Raw genomic sequence first — 24,615 nt, 5'->3', positions numbered from 1 at the left:
GGTTGAGGACTCCTTCCATGTTCCCAGGAGGAGCTGGAGCGAATGATGGGAGTTCAGGTCTGCCATACAGCAGCACTTGGGTCTCGAACACAGGCTTGCTAACCTCCATCCTAGCATCCTAATCACTTAAGCCACCATGTTCCTATCAGGACATTGCTAAATGAAGACCTCCTGTAGTTTAAACTATCCTAAAATCCATGCATGATTGGCTACATCGGTGAAAGTTGAGAACTGCCAAGAGAAATAAGGGAGGGCGAATAAAGACCTTGATGGCAATAGCAGAGGGGTGACTCTTTCAGTAATGTCTTCAGGAACTAGGAGTTCCTTTGATTAATGTTTCTTGTTCTTTGAAGTGACAAAGCAAGTTCTCCATGAGGAATGTAGAGTCCAATAAGAACTGGTTCAAAGCTACCGAGGATAACGATTGCGCATAGATTTAAACTTTAGTTACTGGTAAACCCATTATAATAATGTGGGAAACAGGGCCTCCATAATATGACAAAACGCAAGATCAAACTAACAAGGTGGCGCAGTGGTTAAATGCAGCACTGCAAGCTACTTCAGCTGACTGCAGTTCTGCAGTTCTGCTATTCAAATCTCACCGGCTCAAGGTTGACTCAGCCTTCCATCCTTCCGAGGTGGGTAAAATGAGGACCCAGACTGTGGGGGCGATATGCTGACTCTGTAAACCGCTTAGAGAGGGCTGAAAGGCCTATGAAGCGGTATATAACTCTAACTGCTATTGCTATTGCTATTGCTAAAAAGCAGGTGGATGATTTCCATTTCCCACCCAGCAGGAAGGGTGGGAAAGGCTTCACTTTTCGGGCTTTGGTGTTCTCACCCGGGGTACCAGCCGCACCAGGAAGGGCTTGCAATGAATAAGGAATCGAAATGATCCCCTGAGGTCAGGAAGGCATCCGGCTGAGGCAGGCAAGAGCTGGAAATCTCGCAGGATGTAAGCAAGGAAGAGAAACGACTCCATGCGGGCTAAGGCTTCCCCCAGGCATACCCGCGCCCCACAGCTGAATGGCACCAGATTCCGCCGGGCCTCGTCAGAGGCTTCACCCTCCAGGAATCTCTCTGGACAAAAGAAAGAGACCGGTCATATTAACAAGGACAGCCAGTTTGGGTCTAGTACCAAAGGCCCCAGACTGGAAACCAGGAGATTGCGAGTTCTAATCCGGCTTTTTGGTACGAAAACCGACCGGGCAACTTTAAGCTTGTCATTCTCTCTAAGCCAAAACCCACTTTACAGAGGAGTTGTTGCGTAGAAAATTAGAGGAGGAAGGAATATTGAATGTGTTCACCCCCTTGAGTTATGTATAAAAAATAATAAAGGCAGGCTAAAATAAATATAACAAACAAATAACAAATAATAAATAAATAAAGGGAAGGGAGGGAAGGGAGGGAAGGGATGGAGGGAGGGAGGGAGGGAGGGAGGGAGGAAGGAAGGAAGGAAGGAAGGAAGGAAGGAAGGAAGGAAGGAAGGAAGGAAGGATGGATGGATGGATGGATGGATGGATGGAAATAAATCCTTTCCCACATCTTAAAGTTTTCATGGTTGGGGAACACTGGGTTAAAGATTTGGGTGGGGCTAAATAAATAAATAAATAAATAAGCCAGAAATAAAATACACACACACACACACACACACACACACACACACACACACACACACACACACCACAAGTGCTTAGCTGAAATCAATAGATCGATATAAATATAAATTCAATATAAAATCCTAGCTTCCAGCAACTTGGGACTTTACTCCTGTAACCTAACTAGGTAAAGTTAAAGGAGGCCCTGTGGACTTTACTCTGCTAGTCGCTACTGTTTATAGGGTTGGCTCCAGTGGTAGGATTAATTTTTTTTTACTACCGGTTCTGTGGGTGAGGTTTGGTGGGCATGGCGTGGCTTGGTGGGAATGGCTTAGTGGGCATAACAGGCAAAAGATACTGCAAAATCCTCATTCCCTCCCGATCAGCTGGGACTCGGGAGGCAGAGAATAGATGGGGGTGGGGCCAGTCAGAGGTGGTATTTACCGGTTCTCTGAACTACTCAAAATTTCCACTACCGGTTCTCCAGAACTGGTCAGAACCTGCTGAATACCACCTCTGGTTGGCTCATCTCTGTTTCAAGGCCATTGAGCCAGCGCTGTCTGAAGCAATTTCCGTGTTCATGTGGCTCACATGATGTCACAGATCCCTATTACGTTCTCACTGAAGTGGTGCCTATTTATCTACTTGCATTTGCACGCTTTCAAACTGCTAGGTTTGGCAGGAGCTGGAGCAAGGACAGGAGCTCATCCTGTCTTGTTGCCGCTTGGGTCTCGAACGTGGGCTGCCAGCTTTCCAGTTAACAAGCCCATTGTCTTAACCGCTGAGCCACAGCACCAGCCCATTTTTGATCTCGCTAGCTGAAAAACAAATCATACATGGCTTAGTATGATGGGTAAATCCCAACTTTTCTTTCTTTGATCTGGGTCTCACCATTTACACATCTAAAACATCATAAAATCCACACAGATTTCTTCCCCAAGCTACCTCTTTTAGTTGCCCTAAGCTATGGTTTTCTGAAATGTACTTTATTGATTAGTGCACAATAAGCTGCACTGACACAACACACTAAGCTGGTGTGTCCCAAACTTGGTAACTTTAAGACAGGTGGTCTTCAACATGCTGGCTGGGTAATTCTGGGAAAGTCCATCTATCTTAAAATTGCCAATGTTGAGGGATACTGCACTGTTGTGGCCCAGCAGGAGCCGTTGGAGCTGCCACCAGACTCCGACAGCGAGGGACTCTATGAGTTGGCTCTGGAGGATGTGGAGGACCCTGGACAGGGTTCCGACTCCAAGCAGGGCGCAGAGAGGCTGGTTGGCCACCAGGAGGCACCTGAGCCTTGGACCAGTGAGGAGAAGACAAGGAAGAGTGAACCGGACGCCAGCAGTGAGTTGTTCCTGGATGCACAGCACTGAAGAGCTAATAGGCATCAGGAACAGTTGCGCAGTTACAGGAGGTAATTGCACTCAGCTGGTGGTCATTAGGCTCCTCTCCAGACTATAAAAAGATTGCTTGTGCACACGCCCCTCTTGCAGAAGTCAACACAGGAATCAATGTCAGAGAACATTATGGTGAGCTTGGCAGGCTGGATTGCTGCCAAGCCTTATCTGTGCTGGATTGCTGCCCAAGCTTGTCTGTGCCGGTTTGCTGCCAAGGACCTGTCTGTCTGTTAATTAAACGCCGTAACTTATCTTTGGCTCGGAGTGTGTGTTGGTGTGGGACAAGTGGGGTCAGAATACTGCACTAAGCCAAAGCCAAGCAAACTTCATGGTGGCTTAATGTGATGTAGGAACTCAGTCTCTCTCTCTCTCTCTCACACACACACACTTGCAAATAAGAATACCTGGCCTAAACTCCAGAGGACGGTGCCACTTGTTCTCATCGTGATGGGCCCCATAGAGGTTGGGAATGACCGTTGTGCCCTTAGGGATGGAGAAACCAGACAGACTTGGGAGAAGGGATGAGAGGGAGAGGCAAAAAGAAGACAACAATTATATCAACAAGGCTTCAGCAATGTAATTTGTTCCTCTTGCTTGCCCTGAGATTATGGGTCTCATGGGCATCTGAAAACATCCCAGACCCAGTTTGGTCTAGCAGTTAAGGCATCAGGCTAGAACCCCGGTGTTCTGACCTAGGCTTCCCAAGATCATGAAACAGACTCCTCGTCCCGATAAAATCTCTTTTATCAGGATGAGGGAATTCCTCTTCAGCAAACTCCTGGCAAACAGTCTTTCATGAGATTTCACAACTACAGAGCTTTATCAGGCTTGTAGAGTTGTCAGGAGGCAGTGGTGAGGCCCCTCCTTAAGAAGCCTTCCCTGGACCCAGCTTCTTTAGCCAACTATCATCTGGTCTCAAACCTCCGCTTTGTAGCGAAGGCTGTCGAGAGTGTGGTAGCACGTCAGCTTCCCCAGTACCTGGATGAAGCTGCCTACCTGGATCCGTTTCAGTCAGGTTTCAGGCCCGGGTACAGCATGGAAACGGCATTGGTCGCATTGGTTGATGATCTCTGGTGGGCCCTGGACAGGGGTTGCTCCTCTGTTCTGGTCTTATTAGAACTCTCAGCAGCTTTCGATACCTCGACCATGGTATCCTATTGCGACGACTCAGGGGGTTGGGAGTGGGGGCACCATTTTGCGGTGGTTCTCCTCCTACCTCTCAGATGGATCGCAATTCGTGTTGACTGGAGGACAGAGATCGACCCTGAGGTGCCTCACTTGTGGGGTGCCCCAGGGGTTGGTTCTCTCACCCCTCCTGTTCAATATATATATGAAACCGCTGGGAGAGGTCATTCGTGGTTTTGGGGTACGGTATCATCAATACGCTGATGATACCCAACTTTTCATCTCTACCCCAAGCCACCCCAACGATGCCCTCGACATGAGGTTCCGGTGCTTGGAGGCTATGCAGACCTGGGTGGGGACGAACAGGCTCAAGCTTAATCCCTCCAAGACTGAGTGGCTGTGGTTCCAGTCAGCCCGATTTGTGCATCATGTACCATCTTTGATGATAGGGGGAGAAATTTTAGCCCCCTTAGAGAGGGCCCACAATCTAGAAGTCCTCCTGGATATGCGGCTTAGTTTAGAAGAACATCTTACAGCCGAGACCAGGGGGGCCTTCTACCAGTTACGCCCCTTCCTGGATCGGGATGCCCTGTGCACAGTCACTAACGCCCTCGTCCTTTTTCGCCTGGACTACTGTAATGCTCTCTACATGGGTCTGCCCTTGAAGAGCACCCGGAGACTCCAGTTGGTCCAGAATGCGGCTGCGCGGGTTGTCATGGGTGCTCCCATATTACACCCCTTTTAGGCTGCCTGCACTGGTTGCCGGTTGTTTTCCGGGTGTGATTGAAGGTGTTAATTATGATCTTTAAAGCACTCCATGGCTTAGGCCCAGGGTACTTGCGAGACCGCCTACTGCCACCGGTAGCTCCCACCGTTCAGTACGATCCCACAGAGTCGGCCTCCTCAGGGTGCCGTCGGCCAGGCAGTGTCAGTTGGCGACCCCCAGGGGGAGAGCCTTCTCTGCGGGAGCACCTTCCCTTTGGAATGAGCTACCCCCGGAGCTTCACCTAATCCCTGACCGCCAGTCCTTCCGGCGCGCCCTAAAAAGTTGGCTTTTTCAGCAAGCCAGCCTGGCCTGAATAGAATAAATTAAATTATTAATTTTAAATTGTTAATTTTAATTTAATCCTAAATGTGATTTAAATTGTCAATGGAAGGTTATTGGATTGCCTATTTAATCTTTTTAAACTTTTGTTATAGGTGTTTTTATGTTGTACGTCGCCCTGAGTCCCTTGGGAGAAGGGCGGCATATAAGTGCAATAAAACCAAAACCAAACCAAACTAATCTTCCAAACACCATGCTGTAGCAACAATTACTCAGGAACAGATCTTCACCCTAATGAATTGAACTAATTGTCTCCTGCAAACTCCCCTCCCCTTTCGCTCCTCTTTATTCCCTATGGGAGGGGCCATTCACCCTCCAGCTCTGCCTTTATTCCAGAGTTGGCCCTTGTTCCTTAGCTGTTCCTGACAGCCTCTGTTTTGCTGCTTGCTTTCGGCTGCCATTGAAACGGGGAGGGGGGGCATGGTGTTTGGGTGGGGAAGTATTCAGTGCAGGAGTAACTGGAAAAAGGGAGTTGTTCTCACCATCTACTGCGCATGTGCAGATGGAGGATTTGCCGCCAAGGCCACCTGTCCGGCATTCCAACCTGATGATGCTTTTTGAAGATGTCTCCCACATGACACCTGAGAGGTATGCGGATTAGACTATGGGTTGGGGTTACCAAGCGGAGGGGGTTGGGTCACATATTGATATCTATGATTACGCGCGCTTTTGCCTCAGATCTTGCTTTGCTTAGCTGCTATCTACTCATGACCAGTAAAAGTAGATCTTAATTCTGCAAAATGGAGTTGAGTGGTTTCTTTCTTGGTTACTGAGGGAGGCCGCCGTGACAGTCCCCTTCTCCTGGCAGCTCTGCGCATGTGCACATTCCATGCGCACACCTGCGCTCAGGCCTGTTTGGTTCACATTTTCTCACTTTCCCCACATTCTGTCTAAAGGGACTCAAGGTTTATATGGTGTTTTTTTTAAAAAAAGAACTTGATGCCACAAGCTTGATGCCTTTAACTGTTTGGTGCCCAGGAGGGTCATGGGTGTTCAGAAGGCAGGGTAGAAAGAGCACTTGGCAGTATGCAGGAGGAGATAGGGGGAGGCAACCTGGATACCCTTCCGTCAAGGACAAATTTAGGTGGGAGGAAAGTCTTTTGAAACCTGTTACCTAGTGTTACGGATAGTCATGTGGGGCAGAGCCAGGGGTGCTGATGGACGCAGGCGCAAAGTCTCCCAGATGGTGGCTCGGAGGTAAGGCAGCTGCTCCTGATCGCTGTAGGTCAGATCACGGTGAAATCCGACGACAGTGGTTAATTCTTGGTGGATCTGCTCCTGAATCTAGAGTGGCAGAGAAAGAAGAAGAAGAAAAAAAAACATGGTGAGAAGAAAGAAGACACTACAGGTTGCCCTGGATAAATGACCATTTGCTCAGCGACATAATTTATGACCGAGTTGAAGTTACAATCTTTGCAACAACACCCTCCCCCCAAGTCGTATGATCAAAGTTCAGGTGCTTGGCATCTCACCCACATTTACAACAGCAATGTATGCTTCATTGCCCACCGCCACCCCCAAGCTGGATTATCTCCTCACCCAATCCTACCCTTTTGACCACCTGCCCTCCGTCACTTACCTCCTTGCCAATCTGTGTTCCCTACCGCTGCCTCCCACTGGACCTTCACCATCTGATGACCCAGTGGTTAAAGTTCAGTATTGCAGGCTAACTCTGCCCTCAGCCTGGCAGTTCGATCCTAACTGGCTCATGGTTGACTCAGCCTTCCATCCTTCTGAGGTGGGTGAAATGAGGATTTGTTGGGAGCGAATATGCGGAGAACAGATTGACTGAGAACAGATGGGGCTTTGTGGAGCAGGAACTGAAATTCTCCCCCACCCCTAGCAGCAGTGGCACCAAGGCCAAAACAGAAGAGGGCTGAGACTCCTTGACAGGTAGTTCTTGACTTACCACCACAATTGAGCCCAAAATTTATTTTGGTAAGCAAGAAGTTGTAATAAAGCTTTGGAGAGGTTGGCTTTTGCAGGAAGCCCTCCATTTATGAAGAGTGAGATATAGGCAGTCCTCGACTTATGACCCCCACCCCCACCCCCAATTGAGCCCGAAATTTCTGACAGGACTACAGGCTGCTTACAAGGGAAACACACTAATCATTCTGTGAGACAGTTGTTCGGAGAATGTTGCCCCATTTTACAACCTTTCTTGCCACCGTTTGTAAGGGAATCCCTGCAGTTGTTAAGTTAGTAACATGGTTTGTAAGTGAACCTGGCTTCCCCCTTGACTTTGCTTGTGAGAAGGTCGCAAAACACAGCAACTGTTGTTAATATGTGCCGGTTGCCAAGCGTCTGAATTTTGATCACCGATCAATTTTGATCGACCGATCAGATCGCACAGATTAGGCCTCCTCCGAGTTCCATCCGCCAGTCAGTGCCGACTGGCGACTACGCGGAGGAGAGCCTTCTCAGTAGCAGCTCCGACCCTTTGGAACGATCTCCCCGTGGAGATTCGCACCCTCACCACCGTCCAGACCTTCCGCACAGCCCTTAAGATCTGGCTATCCCATCAGGCCTGGGGATAAGATTCTAATCCGCCCCACCCAAATGCTGAATGAAAGTTGTGTTTTATTGTTTTATTTTTTTATTTACGCACTGTCTTATGTTTTATCTTGCACCCGCCTTCCCATGAACTGTAAGCCGCCCTGAGTCCCCTCAGGGAAAAGGGCGGCCTATAAATAACAAATAAATTCTAAATTCTAAAATCACGGGAATGCTTCAACAGTCCTAAGGGTGAAAAACAGTCATAAATCACATTTTTTCCCCAGTGCCATTGTACAGTAACCTCAAATGAATGGTTGTAGGTCAAGGATTATCTCTAATGGTATGTGAGAAAGACCTTGAGAGACACAGGACAAAGAAATACTGCCTAGGGCAGGGACGTCAAACTTGATTTCATTTGTGTTTGATCTTGGGGGGCATGGCTAGGGTGTGTGTGGCCAGCTCAACGTCTCTGATGTCGGGGGCGCCTGTGGGGGCCCGAGCTCTCTGCCAGCAAAAATGGACTCCTGAGCTCCATTTTCAGCTGTGACGGCCTCCGGCAACCCTCTGCCACTGAAAATGGAGTTGGGGGTGCCGCCTGTGGCCCTTGCGAGCTTGGCACCAGCAAACCGTTCACCCTACCTCAGGACGATGCACCAGGAAGGCAATAGCCCAAGTGAGCAGGGTTGCTGTGGTCTCCGTGCCTCCAATAAGCAGGTCAACAATGGCCATATGGATGTGATCCAACAAAAGGCCGGTCTCCCCCCATTTTTCAGTGCCATAGTCATGCAGAAGCTGCAGCATGTCATCCAGCATGTCCTGGATCTCTGAAGGGCTACGTGACTCCTAAGAAAGAGAAGAAGGTGTGCAATCAATCAATCAAGATGTCAGGGTTCCAAATAGCATCCAGAATTAAATCAGAGTCCAAGGTAAAGTAGCAATAGCAATAGCAGTAGACTTATATACCGCTTCATAGGGCTTTCAGCCCTCTCTAAGCGGTTTACAGAGAGTCAGCATATTGCCCCCAACAATCTGGGTCCTCATTTTACCCACCTCGGAAGGATGGAAGGCTGAGTCAACCCTGAGCCGGTGAGATTTGAACCGCTGAACTGCTGATCTAGCAGTAGCCTGCAGTGCTGCATTTAACCACTGCGCCACCTTGAGTATTGCTCAAAGTTCCAATTTATTAGGAGAGCCATGTTGGCACATCTGGGAAAACCCGAATCTGAAAGCTTCCTGGTTCCTCCCACCCAGTTTAAAGTTCAAGATACTACCCCCACACCCACAAGTCCATCACATGGTCCAATCTCCCATTGCCATGATGGCAGTTCCACCCATCCAATTCCAAATCAGGGGCAGAGGCACAGAGACAAAGGATGACCTTGGCTTTCTAGAAAGAAATTTTGTTTTGGCTACATAGCATTTAACTCCGTACCACCACCCCCTCCCATTTTCCCACCATGGAAACGGCATAGTAGAATAACAGAAAGTGTGGCAGGCCAAAGATCCAAAAGGGATATGACTGCAGGCCTGACACAAGACAAACTAATTTCATCCATCTATTCATCCTATCAGGGAACAATTTGTTCAGTAAACAATCAACACACTATCTTGTGATTATAAGAAATGGACAGGACTACAGGCTGCTTACAAGGGAAACACACTAATCATATATCTGGGAAGGATGACACAGACTCATTCATTGACCTTTTCAATAATTTCTGTTTTGTACTAGTGAAGAGAATTTATTTTTATTTCTTTTCCAGACTATTATTTCTTTTGCAGACTGTCTTACAAGGATTTTTTTTTAATACAATACAATAGCAGAGTTGGATGGGACCTTGGAGGTCTTCTAGTCCAACCCCCTGCCTAGGCAGAAAACCCTATACCATTTCAGACAAATGGCTATTCAACATCTTCCTAAAGACTTCCAGTGTTGGGGCATTCACAACTTCTGCAGGCAAGCTGTTCCACTGATTAATTGTTCTGTCAGGAAATTTCTCCTCAGTTCTAAGTTGCTTCTCTCCTTGATTAGTTTCCACCCATTGCTTCTTGTTCTACCCTCAGGTGCCTTGGAGAATAGTTTGACTCCCTCTTCTTTGTGGCAACCCCTGAGATATTGGAAGACTGCTAACATGTCTCCCCTAGTCCTTCTTTTCATTCAACTAAACATAGCCAGTTCCTGCAATCGTTCTTCATATGTTTTAGCCTCCAGTCACTTAATCATCTTTGTTGCTCTTCTCTGCACACTTTCTAGAGTCTCCACATCTTTTCTACATTGTGTCGACCAGAACTGAATGCAGTATTCCAAGTGTGGCCTTACCAAGGCATTATAAAACGGTATTCACACTTCACGTGATCTTGAGTCTATCCCTCTGTTTATGCAGCCTAGAACTGAGTTGGCTTTTTTGGCAGCTGCTGCACACAGCTGGCTCATATTTAAATGGTTGTCCACTAGGACTCCAAGATCCCTCTCACAGTTACTACTATTGAGCAAGATACCACCTATACTGTACCTGTGCATTTCATTTTTGTTTCCTAAATGTAGAACCTTACTTTTTTCACCATTGAATTTCATTTTATTAGATAGTGCCCAATGTTCAAGTTTGTCAAGATCCTTCTGTATCTTAAGCCTGTCTTCTGGAGTGTTGGCTATTCCTGCCAGCTTGGTGTCATCTGCAAATTTGATGAGTTCCCCATTTATTCCCTCATCCAAATCACTGATGAAGACGTTGAAGAGTACTGGGCCTAAAACAGAGCCTTGGGGTACTCCACTGCATACTTCCCTCCATGTAGATGCAGTTCCATTGAGGACTACACGTTGAGTGCGGTTGGTCAGCCAGTTACGAATCCATCTGGATTTCATTGGAAGTAAATTAAATTCTGTTTTACTTTATTGTGTTACAAAATGCCTCAAGTGCCCTCAAACGGAGGCAAACCTTGTAACCTTTTAGAAGCAATAGATACTCTGTCAAATTAATAGGTTTGTGTTCACATACTTCTTAAAGCTTAAGTATACTATGACAAAAATAGAGACTTTTTGGCTACTAAAAAAAAAGCAATTTTTTAAATTGAAATTTTGGAAGCCCATCCCTGCTCTCCAGTAACTTTCAATGAGATATTGCTTCCCCATCTCTGTGGTAAGCACTGGCCCAATTTACTATGGTGATAGATCCGGAAGATCTTCTCATCATTCCTGTTCTCAAATTAGTAGATTCTTTCCTCATGTCCTCCTCTGGTCTATGAAAAAAAGGTTAACCTTATGCAGGTAGTCTTCAACTTACAACCACAAAAGGGACCAGAAGATTTGTCATTACACAGTGGGGTCGTTCAGCGACCGCACACAATTTTACAACCTTTTCTGCCACAGCTGTTAAGCTAATTGCCACTGTTGTTAAATGAGGCATTACTTGCGACTTCCTGCCGGCTTTCCCATCGATTTTGCTTTCCATCCGGAATGGTCACCAATGGTGATCATGTGACTGCAGGATGCTGCAAGCATCGTAAATGTGTGGCCATTGCCAAGCACCTGAATCGTAATCGTGTGACTGTGGGGCCCCTGTCATGGTCATAAGTATGAGGACCGGGGTGGGTTCCTGCCAGTTCTAACCCCTTCTATAGAAGAGGTTCCACAAATCTATCGTGCCGTTTAGAACTGGTTCCAGCCACTTGCCCCACCCATCACTCACTGATTGGCTGGCTCACCAATTGCCCCACCCACCTCTAAGAGTCCTATCTAAACTCATAAAACTGTCAAGTTTGAACACCCCTGGGGCGTTTTTTTTCTAAAGGGTTAGGGGTGCAAGGGTTTTGTAACTTGACAGCTTTAAGACTTGCACACTTCAATGCCAGAGTTTCTGAGCCAACATGACTGGAGGAGGAATTCTGGGAGTTGAAGTCCACAAGTCTCAAAGCTGTCAAGTTTGAACATCCCTGGGTTTTTTTTCTAAAGGGTTAGGGGTGCAAGGGTCTTGTAACTTGACAGCTTTAAGACTTGCGTGCTTCAAATGCCAGAGTTCCTGAGCCAACATTTTGGTTGCTAAGCAAAAGCATTGAGTTTCACCACATTTTACAAGTTGGTCATGCCCACCCAATCACATGACTGCCAAGCCACTCCCACCCAGTCACATGGCTGGCAAGCCACTCCTACCTGGTCACATGGCCGGCAAGCCACTCCCACAAAGCAGGCCACACCCACGGAAGAGGTTCTAAAGAATTTTGAAACCCACCACTGATAAGGACAGGTGGTAAGTCACTTTTTAAAATGCCATCGCAACTTTGAACAATTGCTAAACGAATGGTTGTAAGTCGAGGATTACTTGTATAGCCCTAATGTAGCAGCCATTCTCCACATTCTCACCTGGTGTTTCTTCATCTGGCTTTGGATCAAGACATCCCGTTTTTTGACACAGGAAAGCAGATGTCGCAGAGTAGGGTTGGGGAACACCTACGACGCAGCAAGGGATCTGAATGAAGTTGGTTTTAGTACAAACACTCAGGACACCCACATTTCTTCCTTGACCATTCCCTTTTCACATTTTAGAAATATTGTATCTCCGTCAACACCCAAAGTAGTAAAAGAGGGAGAGGAGAGAGAAAGAGGAGAGGGGAGGAGAGGGGAGGAAAAGAGAGGAGAGGAGGGAAGGGGAGGGAAGGGAAGGTGAAGGGAGGAAAGCAATGGGTGAGCGGAGGAAAGGGGAAGGAGGGGAGCAGGGGAGGGGAGGGTGGGAGGAAGGGGGTGGGGAAGGGGAAGGGAGAGGAGTGGAGAGGAAGGGGGTGGGGAGGAAAGAGGGAGAGGAGGAGAGCGGACGAATGGGGGGATGGGGAGGAGGAGAAGGGGAAGAAGAAGAAGAAGAAGAAGAAGAAGAAGAAGAAGAAGAAGAAGAAGAAGAAGAAGAAGAAGAAGAAGAAGAAGAAGAAGAAGAAGAAGAAGAAGAAGACGATGACGACTACTCTTCTTCCCCAAATTTTCTGTGTGCAGAGAACTGGACTGTTTTCCAACATTCAGTGGTTGCTCATTGTCCTTCAGCAGTTGGAATGTGCATGAACAATCTATGACATTCTAGCAAGCCACACGATATACTAACCACAGAAGTACAATCTAAAAAGATATCCTTCCCAGTCTTTCTTTCACGTAGGATGGAAACTTATGAAACATTTAACTTTCTGCCAGCCCGTGTTTGCTAAAGATAATAGAGGCCTGTGGTATCAAAAAGTGGAATATTTATCTAAACCCCCTTGAAGAAAACCTCTATTAATCTGTGCACGCACGTATTCATTTAGACAGAGACAGAGAGGAAAACATTATGAGCGGGCTATCTGTCCTGATAGTGTGTCCGAAAATTAAGGGGGCACAACTCTGAAAAACATCAGCAATCTAACATTTGTTGACTATCCTCGACACATAGGGCTGAATGCAAATCTGCCCAAGGCCAGCCTAATATATTAATTCTCTCTTTCTCAACCTTGGCCACTTCAAATTGTTTGGATTTCAACCTTCAGATTTCCCCAGCCATCTTAAAGTGGCTAAAGTTGAAAAATACTGTACTAAGCTTGATTAGGCCAAGATTATTACTTGCAAATATGAAAAAAGGTGATATTTTTTATATCTGTCTCAGTCACATCATCCATGGGAAGGTCACTAATGTACATAGTGGTTGGGACTTCATGATTACAACCCATCCCCTTTTTATATGGGGATGTAAATGTGGCAGGCTTCATGTGCTGGAGGTGCCACGTTGACTTTTTTTGACCCAGGAAATGCCTCTCTAAGATGTCAGTTTTAGATCTGCAACTCTGACCCTGAAGGCACCCAAAAAACAAAAAGCCCTCTAACCAGGTCTCACCCTGAGGATGGGAAGAAAATCAAGCATCTGGATGGAAGCAGAGCTCCAATTTTCAACCAGCTCAATCATGCAGTTATGCATTTCTTCGACGGTGGAAATATCCTGCGATGGAGGAAAAGGCAGAGGTAGCTTGGAGAAGACAATCCATGGGAAAGCAGAGCAATGACACAGCAGCTCATAAGACTCACCGCTGCCCCAAATATCAAGTTGGAGATGACTGCACAAGCATGCAGGGAAAAGGCGTGTGCCACATCCACAGGTTGCCCATCGTAACTGTGGAAAACCTGTTGAAGAATTACAAGAGAGAAATACACCTCGGATCAGGGGTCCACAACCTGTGGGCAGTGAGGGGTGTGCAACCGGGCTGCGGAAATGGCCAGCTCGCATGTCCAGTCACGTGTGTGAGCAGCGGACAAGTGTGCATACCTGCGCTCCATTTAAGCAAGTGGCAGGCGCTTGTGCGTGCAGCTCATGCAAATGAAGTTGTGGGTGCTTACTGTCCACTTGGAAGGAACCATCTCATTCTCCACACTTCACCACCCAATACAATACAATACAATACCATACCATACCATACCATACCATACCATACCATACCATACCATACAATACAATACAATACAATAGCAGAGTTGGAAGGGACCTTGGAGGTCTCCTATTCCAACCCCCTGCCTAGGCAGGAAACCCTATACAGTTCCAGACAAAGGGCTATCCAACATCTTCTTAAAGACTTCCCGTGTTGGGGCATTCACAACTTCTGGAGGGAAGCTGTTCCACTGATTAATTATTATAACTGTCGGAAAATTTCTCCTCAGTTCTATGTTGCTTCTCTCGTTGATTAGTTTCCCCCCATTGCCTCTTGTTCTACCCTCAGGTGCCTTGGAGAATAGTTTGACTCCCTCTTCTTTGTGGCAACCCCTGAGATATTTGAACATGGCTCTCCTGAGCTCTGTTTTTTTTTCTGGCAGGGGCACTGCGGGCCAGTCCTTCACAATTTCCAGGCCAACCCTCACGGGCCAGATCTAAGCACCCACTGGCCAGATCCGGCCCACGGGCTTTGAGTTTGACACCTCTGTTTTAAAACAATTGGTTGTTAAGCGAGGGCTGCCTGCATAATTAAGGATGTATGACCACCGTAGGCACATTACATGCAAAAAAATAAGAACGCATGGATTTTTACACCCTTTCCCCATTTTTAAAAATATTAAAAAGTAGATTCTACATCAGCATCTTCAGCCTCAGCTCTTTTAAGAGCCAAGGTGGCGCAGTGGTTAAAAGCAGCACTGCAGGCTACTGCTAGATCAGCAGGTCAGCGGTTCAAATCTCACCGGCTCAGGGTTGACTCAGCCTTCCATCCTTCCAAGGTGGGTAAAATGAGGACCCAGATTGTTGGGGGCAATATGCTGACTCTCTGTAAACCGCTTAGAGAGGCCTGAAAGGCCTATGAAGCGGTATATAAGTCTACTGCTATTGCTAGATGCATGGACTTCCTCTTTCCTTGTCAAGGTCACCTTGGAGAGGTGTTGAGCCTGGTCCTGCACGATCTTCTCCATGTTTCCTCGCAGGCAACGCTGGAAGGCCACGTGGGCGAGTTTGCGTTGCAAGCGCCACGTCGGCGTGTAGTTCCCCAGCGAGAGATCTTTGCCACCCTTGGAAATCAAGTGGGCTGGAGAAGAAAGATAGGAAGGAGAGGTTAGAAATAGCCTTCAAGGAGAAGGATGTAGGGAAATGGCAAAAGTCTTCGCTCTGGCTTCAGAAGGTAACAGATTCCTAAAACTTGGGAAACAAATCCTGCTCTCAAACTCTACTGATATTGATTGGGCATCCTCAAGAGATGGCGGTAAAAATAGTATGTTCCCCACCCCCAGGGGTGGGTTCCTGCCAGTTCTAATCTCTTCTATAGAAGAGGTTCCACAAATCTGCAGTACCATTTAGAACCGGTTCCAGCTCCCTCCCACCACCCGTCCGCACATCATCCAGATGAAGAGCGAGAGGAGAAATTCTGAGAATTGAAGTCCACAAGTCTTAAAGCTGTCAAGTTTGAACACCCCTGGGTTTTTTTTTCTAAAGGGTTAGGGGTACAAGGGTCTTGTAACTTGACAGCTTTAAGACTTGCGTGCTTCAAATGCCAGAGTTTCTGAGCCAACGTTTTGGTTGCTAAGCAAGAGCGTTGTTAAGTGAGTTTCACCACATTTTACAAGTTGGCCACGCCCACCCAGTCACATGGCCGACAAACCACTCCCATCTAGGTTTTTTTCCACAATCAAGCAAATCCCATGTCTGTGCAATGTGTGATCCTTCCTCCCACTGGAGATAGCTTACAAAATGGCTCTCAAGCTATGATTTGATCTCAGTTCATTACCAGAATTATCAACAATCCACAAAATTATTACCCAGAAAGTTATGAGGTCGTCCAGCGAAATCAGACCATTTTCGCATCAAAGCCTCCCGAATTAATTCGGAGCTGTTCAGCACAATCACAACTGAGCAAGGGGAAGACAGGAAAAAAAGAGCAACTTAAAAAAACAATATATTTTCAAAGGTAGTCCCCAAAACTCCCAAACAGCAATTAGCTTAGTCTTAGAACAGACTTTTCCCATTAGTACATGTATAACCATCCGCTCAGTTACAACAGCACTGGAAAAAAGTGAGTTATGACTCTTTTTCACACAACTATTGCAGCATCCCTGTGGTCACATGATTAAAATTCAGACGCATGGTAATTGGCATGTGTTTATGGTAGCTGCAGTGTCCCGGGGTCATGTGATCACATTTTGCAACCTTCTGACAAGCAAAGTCAACGGGGGAAGCCAGTTAACAACAGAAGAAAAGAAAAGAAAAGAAAAGAAGGAGGGAGGGAGGAAAGGAAGAAAGAAAGAAAGGAAGGAAGGAAGGAAGGAAGGAAGGAAGGAAGGAAGGAAGGAAGGAAGGAAAAGCAAGCAAGCAAGCAAGCAAGAAAGAGGGGGGCAGGGAAGAAGGAAGGAGGGAGGGAGGAAGGAAGGAAGGAAAAGCAAGCAAGGAAGAAAGAGGGGGCAGGGAAGAAGGAAGGAGGGAGGAAGGAAGGAAGGAAGGAAGGAAGGAAAAGCAAGCAAGGAAGAAAGAGGGGGGCAGGGAAGAAGGAAGGAGGGAGGAAGGAAGGAAGGAAAAGCAAGCAAGGAAGAAAGAGGGGGGCAGGGAAGAAGGAAGGAGGGAGGGAGGGAGGGAGGGAGGAAGGAAGGAAGGAAAAGCAAGCAAGCAAGAAAGAGGGGGGCAGGGAAGAAGGAAGGAGGGAGGGAGGAAGGAAGGAAGGAAAAGCAAGCAAGGAAGAAAGAGTGGGGCAGGGAAGAAGGAAGGAGGGAGGGAGGGAGGGAGGGAGGAAGGAAGGAAGGAAGGAAGGAAGGAAGGAAGGAAGGAAGGAAAAGCAAGAAAGAAAGAAAGAGGGGGCAGGGAAGAAGGAAGGAAGGAGGGAGGGAGGGAGGGAGGAAGGAAGGAAGGAAGGAAGGAAGGAAGGAAGGAAGGAAGGAAGGAAGGAAGGAAGGAAGGAAAATGAATTTGCAAGTTATTAAAGTTCAAATCCATAAACATAACTGTTCTCACCAGAACCCCCATATTTTTGGAAGGCTAAAAACTCCACAAATACATAGGTTTTAAATTAATTTCCCCCCAGTGCCTCCTCATTTACCCCTAGCATCCCCCCAAATCACAGTTCTCCCCACCCACCCACCCATCCGAACACACTCAAGAACTACCTTTCTTCCCACATTGGAGGCGGTAGATGGGTCCATAATGCTGGGCTAACTGGAGGAAGTGGACTGGCAGATCGGCATGCAGCAAGTGGTGGAGATTCCCCACTAAGGGCCAAGGTGAAGGCCCCGGGAGCTCCCACAGTTCCTTCCTCCATCTCAGCCACCCCTGAAACCACCACAGAAGGGCCACAGCCAGGAAGACCAATACCCAAAGGGAAGTCCAGAGCATTGTTAAATCAGCCAAGTGAGGCTCCTTGCATTTAAGGGCAAGCCTATTCAACGTGCGTGTAGGAGAGGAGGAGGAGGAGGAGGAGGAGGAGGAGGAGGAGGGGAGGAGGAGGAGGAGAAAGAGGAGAAAGAGGAGAAAAGAGGAGGAGGAGAGACTGCCCCTCCTCAAAGCCACCCATCATCCTTCCTTAACCTATCTCTCCCCCAACCGCAGGGCAGAGCCACATCATATCTCTGCCAGGAAAATCGCGGAGGTTTTTTCTCTCCTCCCCCTGACCTCATATAACTGTCAACATGGAGGCCATCCCCATCCCCATCCTTGAGATAGGACATATTTATGGTTTGAGAACCTCTCTTTTCCCTTGACTCAGCCGACAATAAAGAATAACACAGATGGAAGGCACCTTGGAGATCTTCTAGTCCAACCAAAGAGAACATGTTTTGTGAAACCTCCGAAGGATAATATCCACGTTGTCATAAAGGACGATTGTGTGTTCTTTTTCGCTTATTTTTCCTCTCATTTTTCAATTTCTCTCTGTCCGTGCCCCCCCCTCAAAATAAACACAGGTCCTGTGCAATGAATCATCCTCCACATTGCAAGCCAGGGGCTATTAAGATTAAACACATCCCTCTCCATTAGGCATACTGGATGGACTGCCAGTTCTAACCTCTTCTATTGAAGAGGTTCCACAAATCTACAGTGCCATTCAGAACCGGTTCCAACTCTCCCTCAGCCCGTCCGCATATCATCAAGACGAAGAGCAAGAGGAGGAATTCTGGGAGTTGAAGTCCACAAGTCTTAAAGCTGTCAAGTTTAAAACACCCCTGGGTTATTTTTTACTAAAGGGTTAGGGGTAGAAGGGTCTTGTAATTTGACAGCTTTAAGACTTGTGTGCTTCAATGCCAGAGTTCCTGAGCCAACATTTTGGTTGCTAAGCAAGAGCGTTGTTAAGTGAGTTTCACCACATTTTACAAGTTGGCCATGCCCACCCAGTCACATGGCTGGCAAGCCACTCCCACCTGGTCACATGGCCATCAAGCCACTCCCACCCAGTCACATGGCTGGCAAGCCACTCCCACAAAGCAGGCCACATCTACAGAAGAGGTTCTAAAAAAATTTGAAACCCACCACTGGTAGGCAGATGGTATTGCCACCCATCTGGAAAAGTCCCAAAAGGGGCTTTTTCCCTCAAAAGGCAACTGGACTTTTGCTTTTCCTTGTTTCGCTTCTATATCCAAGAAACTTCAAGGAAACAGCAAAAGTCCAGTTGCCTTTTGAAAAAAAAAAAAGAACATTTGGGACAGCCACGACTGAGAATCTCCAGAGACTTCTGGAAAAGAAGGTATTTGCACCTGTTGTATTTCTAGTATAGGTAGTCCTCAACTTACAACCACAGTGGAGTTCAACATTTCTGGTGATAAGCAAAACACTCGTTGTTTAGCCCCATTTTACCATCTTTCTTCGCACAGTAGTTAAGCGAATCACTGCAATTGTTAAGTTAGCAGCCCAGCAATAAAATGGATATCGCATCCTCTAGTGGAAAGGAAGACATCTCTTGTGTATGGGTAGTCTCCGAGTTACGCCTAAAATTGAGCCCAACATTTCCATGGCGAAGTCAAACATTTGAGTTTTGCCTCATTTTGCAACCTTTCTTGCCACCGTTCTTAAGTGAACCACTGCAGTTATGAGTAACTTGGTTTTTAAGTGAATCTGACTTCCGCATTGACTTTGCTTGTCAGGTCACAAAAAAATAGATCATATGATCCCAGATAGTGAAACTATCATAAATATGAGCCTGTTGCCAGGTCAGTGGTCATTTGAACTTTGATCCCATGACCCCTGGGATTCTGCAACCATTGCAAATGTAAAAAAAAAATCATAAAATACTTTTTTCAATGCCACTGTAACTTTTTAAAATTTTTTTTTATTTGTAATTTTCAAAACAAACATCTTTCTTTACATGCTGTAGAAAGTGTATCAGTTGGTTACAAAAAGACTTCCGTGCATCTCTTCCCCAGTCAACAAACATAATTCATATGAAGTCAAGTATTCTAACTCAGATATTTATACATCTTACCATCATCATACCTCCATTTTCATTTGACTATAATTGTTTAAACGTCCTTCATCATAAAACATACCAAGATTTAATACATAACCACATACTGGCCTTTCCATTTACTATTTCTAAACTCCTCCATTGACACTGAATCCTTATGTCCTATTCTAGCTAAACATCGATAATATTTAATAACAAAATTTTCTAATCCTCCTTTCCAAATCACTGTTTTGGATTTACATCCAGTTTCCTTGTGTTATACCCATATCTATATGTACGTTGTTATCCTTATCCCTGTAACTTTGAACAGACACTAAATGAATGGTTGTAAATCAAGGACCACCTGTGGAAGAGCTGAGTGACGGGAATCCTTAGCTGTACTCCTCAACTTTTCCAATTCATTCCACTTGGTTTTCTATTTTATTTGTTCCTGGTTTTTGATACTGATTGATGCGTTCCAGAATTTCGCCTTGTACTTATCAGACTCAGTATTTCCACACCGTAATTTATTGTTTTGCAGAAATTCTCCACATTGGGGTAGTGAGAGGTTGGTGTCCAAGGTCCTTCTTGACGACTCTGTTTAACTCTGTCCTTTCTGAGCCTTTCTTGACAGGTGGTGGTCCTCTCCCTAAACAATTCACTCGGAAAGGGAGGGCTGGACTGATCAATTGAATGTCTTTTAATTATAGTAATGATGGCAGATTTGGAAAGGACTTGGAGATCTTCTAGTGACTAGTCTAATACCCTGCTCAGACAGGAGACCCTATACCATTTCAGACAAATGGCTGTCCAATCTCTTCTTAAAAACCTCCAGTGATGGAGCATTCACAAATTCTGGAAACAAGCTGTTCCACTTGTTTAATTGTTCTCGATGTTAGAAAATTTCTCCTTAGTTCTAGGCTGCTTCTCTCCTTGACTAGTTTCCATTTATTGTTTCTTGACCTGCCTTCAGGTGCTTTGGATAATAGGTTGACCCCCTCTTCTCTTTGGCAGCCCCTTAGATTTTGGAAGACTGCTATCACGTCTCGCCTAATCCTTCTTTTCATTAAACTAGGCATACCCAGTTCCAGCAACCATTCATGCTTTAGCCTTCAGCCTTCCAACTATCTTTCTTGTACTTCTCTGCACGCTTTCTAGAGTCTCAACAACTTTTTTAATCCTGCCACAGCCCAAACAGTCTCATGGCAACTTAAAGAAAACAAATAATGCAATTTAAATATCCATGGTACTATCTCAATGGCTGACCTTTACAACCAAAAAAAACAACAACAACAATTGCAATATGCATCCTCAGTGCAAACTACAAGAATGCCATAAAAGTGTAAAATAAAAATGCAGATGTCAAACCCAGATCATTGGAAGGTTGTCTGAAACATATTGGGCAGTTTTCAAAAAAACGTTGATTTCTTTCCATTGTTGCTATCTCTCCTATTCTCCCTGAACGTGGTGACACAGTGGTTAGAATGTAATATTTCAGGCTAACTCTGACCTCAGCCTGCAGTTTCAATCCTGATGGGCTCAAGATTAACTCAGCCTTCCATCCTTCTGAGATCATTACAGTGAGGAGCCAGATTGTTGGGGGCAATAAGCTGACATTGTAAGCATATTGTAAACACTATAGAGAGTGTTGCAAAGCACTATGGGGAGGCATATATGCCTAAGTGCTATTGCTATTTCTCCTAATGTGAACATGCTGGTTCTTGTTTTATGCTCTAGCCATGTTGTATAAAATAAATACTACTTAAGACTATATATATATATATTAGATTTGGCAAAGATGTCTGCCTGGTATGTAATATAACCCAGGTTCAAATCCCAGTAAGGGTATGGCTAGCTGATGAGAGCTAAATAGAAATCTAATAGATACCTTTCACCCTGGCTTCGCTGATAATGGATAAGAGCCTGTGGCCTAATGGCTAAGATGTCTGCCTAGTATGCAATATAGCCCAAGTTCAAATCCCAGTAAGGGTATGGCTAGCTGATGAGAGCTAAATAGCTTGAAATAGATCTATACTAGTCTCCCTTTATTTATTTATCAGCACAAATACAACAAAATGTAACAAAAATGCTACTTTTATTGCAAAGTTACAGTATTAGAGAAAGGGACCTTGGAGGTCTTCTAGTCCGACCCCATGCTCTAGCAAGAGACTTTCGAGGAGTTGTCCAGACTGAGGAGGAGGATGAATGAATGGGCAATAAACCTATGTTAGTATGTGATGGGAAATTGGGAGGGGGGAAATGACAGTTGAGGAAGGCCAGGTGTTAGGAATATAATCTAACAGTCGGGTTGGCAATATATAAATCATGTAACAATACTGTACCTGTTTCTTTAAATCATACTGTAAAATGTGATTGGCTGCTGTTTTCCTCATTCAGCCATAAGAGCCAGAATGACTGTTAGCTCTCTGTTCTTATGCTGGGCTGATCTGATCTGAGTGCCGTGAGCTATTGTAAGTTTTGCAACCGTTAGCAAACTTTGAGTACTGAACTGATTATATGATACTGGACTATGTTATTTGGATTATCCCTTAACTGAAAGACGTTGATGACTGACTATCTTATCCTTGTATGACTTGGACTGTTTGATGGACTCTGATACCTCTATTTCCACAAAAGTAAAAGGCTATTTAAACTGCAGTGTCTCTTTATCCTGGCTTGTGTGTTCTCCAACAACACTCTCACAACACTTCTTTGAACGTACTTGCTCTCCCAACGGGGAGCTTGCCTAACACCAGGGATGCTTTGAAGCAGTTCGTGCCAGCTTTCAAGGACATCGAGATGCCGTAGACAGGGGGAAAGAAATGTCAATTGCTCTAAACACCGGATACTCTAGATGCCAACACATTGGATGGCATTGGACTGGCATGGACGTTGGGTGGGATGGATCAATGGGAAAAGTCTCTATGCTTTTGCGCAGGAAATTCAGTTCTAAGTATACTGCAGCCAGCAACTTTTAGTAAAAGAACTTATCACTTCAAGTAACTGGAGTCGAGGGTCTTTCTTTCCTAGGGCTTCGGGCTGGGGCAGGTCTTCTGCTCCAACGTTTGGTGCTATGATTCCTCTTTGAATACCTAGTTATGCTTCCATTCCTAAATGGTTATTTGACATCAGTCACAGCATGGTAGATTTCAGTTGGTCTGCTAAAACTCGGACTCCATTTAGCACCGGGAAAAGCTGATTGGACTAGAATCGTGATGGCAAACCCATGGCACACATGCCACAGGTGGCACACGGAGCCCTCTCTGCAGGCATGCGAGCCGTCGCCCAGCTCGGCTCCACTGTGCATGGCCGTGCACCTCCCACCGGCCAGCTGATTTTTGGGCATCTGCCGTGCATGCAGGAGGTGCGCACATGTGGACGGGGACGCTGGGCGGGCGCGCATGTGCAAAGGGTAGAGGGGACCGCGTGGGGAGTGGTGTGCCCCTCCCTGTGGTGCATTTTTGGTCCCAGGCGGCTTCAGGAAGGCCTGCTAGCCCCAAAACTGGGCGCGGGAGGGGGTTGCATGCGCACGAGGGGTTGTGCATGCATTGCATTATGGATGTGGGCACGCACACACACTGTCGCGCGTGAGGACAAAAAGGTTAGCCCTCACTGGATTAGAAGATCTCCAAGGTGCCTTCCAACTGTGTTATCCTGTTATTCAGAGAGACTGATCTCCTGGTGCTACTTGGGTTAACCAAGAGAGCTTTTCCTGATCTATTAAAGGCACGTTTACTGCACTCGTATTTCCCCCCCAATCTCTTTCAAGCCCTTCTCCATACACGCAACCACAATACAAAAGGGATTGTTGTGATGACTCCCTAGGCGAGGGCATAAGGAAGATTGGGCATATCAAGGACCAGATAAGATTCTGAAAAACAATAGCCTCATCAAATAAGCAAGTTGAAATCAGACATCAGGGGCATTATATTAAACTGGGGATGCTAACAGATCAGTGGCATTAGAATCAGGGCATAAAGCAGCAAAGCTCAGGAAAAACAATGTTAGCCTTCGAGGGAGTGGGGCAAAAATCAATAGCATTTATACCAAAAGGGAGTATATGACTACTTTTGCAGAGGGGAGGGATGAATGAAAGATATTTTAGAACAGCGCTTGCCCTAAATGGAGGAAAGTAGAGAGAGAAAAAGGGCAGCCATAAATAAAATCAAGGATTGTTCAGTTCTTGAGGGAAGCGGTGCAGATTTGACCAGGAGCAACCACAGGTAGTCCTCAACTTAGGACTGGTTGCAACACCCCAAAGGATACTTACGACCTTCTTCCAAAGTTCCAACAGCCAAGTCTATCCCCACCTCTCCCCAATGATCACTTGACTGCATTTTGGATGCTTGGCAACCAGCCCATGTTTACAGTTCTTTGCAGCATCCTGCAGTCACATGATGAGTGACATTTCTTGCCAAAAACTGCCATTCATTTCAAGTTTTCCCCAGAAACGCCCTATCGGCAAACAATGGATCCACTTAACAATAATGAATCCACTTCAGTGATCATGGTTTGCTTAATGACTGCTACAAAAAAAAAATCGTAAAATCGCATCAGTCACACGATGGCCTGCTTCAGGACTGTCACAATTTATGACTGCAATGGGCAGGCTCCATTATGGCCATAAGTGGAGGATTATCTGTAAAAAGCAGGATTGGGGACCATTTTAACTGAAGGAAGGAGCTGAAGCAAGACACTTGGGGACAAACACGTGTTTGCAAATGGCAATAGCAATAGCAATAGCAGTTAAACTTATATACCGCTTCATAGGGCTTTCAGCACATCGCCCCCACAGTCTGGGTCCTCATTTCACCCACCTCGGAAGGATGGAAGGCTGAGTCAACCCTGAGCCGGTAAGATTAGAACCGCTGAACTGCAGATAACAGTCAGCTGAAGTACTGCACTCTAACCACTGCGCCACCTCGGCTCGGCAGCATTGTGGTGGGAAAATAACAAAGAAAACAGAGTGTTTATGTGTGAAGCATAAAAAGTAGGAATTAATTCAGAAGTGTTTCTGTTCAGCTGCCGGTTTGGGTACGATGGAAGTTTGTTGGAT

At 46.1% G+C, this 24,615-nt stretch overlaps 1 protein-coding gene across 1 annotated transcript; it reads right to left on the bottom strand.

Moving 5' to 3' along the window:
• Positions 1–765: 765 nt before the first annotated feature.
• CYP21A2 (cytochrome P450 family 21 subfamily A member 2) lies at positions 766–17,521 on the bottom strand. The gene is made up of 10 exons (XM_087711706.1): positions 17,296–17,521; positions 15,961–16,050; positions 15,079–15,233; positions 13,756–13,851; positions 13,568–13,669; positions 12,082–12,168; positions 8,364–8,567; positions 6,343–6,512; positions 3,403–3,506; positions 766–1,080 (listed from the first exon to the last, which is right to left on the bottom strand). The coding sequence occupies exons 1-10, from the start codon at positions 17,519–17,521 to the stop codon at positions 815–817; spliced, it is 1,500 nt and encodes a 499-aa protein (XP_087567832.1). The 3' UTR covers positions 766–814.
• Between the last annotated feature and the right edge of the window lie 7,094 nt (positions 17,522–24,615).

The sequence above is a fragment of the Thamnophis sirtalis genome, unplaced genomic scaffold (genome assembly GCF_051295495.1).
Source record: "Thamnophis sirtalis isolate CommonGarterSnake01/CBP01778 unplaced genomic scaffold, rThaSir2_p1.2 scaffold_3, whole genome shotgun sequence".
In the NCBI taxonomy this organism is placed as follows: Eukaryota; Metazoa; Chordata; class Lepidosauria; order Squamata; family Natricidae; genus Thamnophis; species Thamnophis sirtalis.
This window is presented reverse-complemented; position numbering and strand designations above follow the sequence as displayed.

Excerpts from the sequence above, each read along its gene's own strand:
- CYP21A2 (XM_087711706.1), bottom strand. The coding sequence starts at position 17,521 with ATGCTCTGGACTTCCCTTTGGGTATTGGTCTTCCTGGCTGTGGCCCTT. Across the intron at positions 15,234-15,960 it reads ACGACCTCATAACTTTCTGG|CCCACTTGATTTCCAAGGGT; the intron begins GTAATAATTTTG and ends TTTCTTCTCCAG. Across the intron at positions 13,670-13,755 it reads ACTTGATATTTGGGGCAGCG|GATATTTCCACCGTCGAAGA; the intron begins GTGAGTCTTATG and ends CCTCCATCGCAG.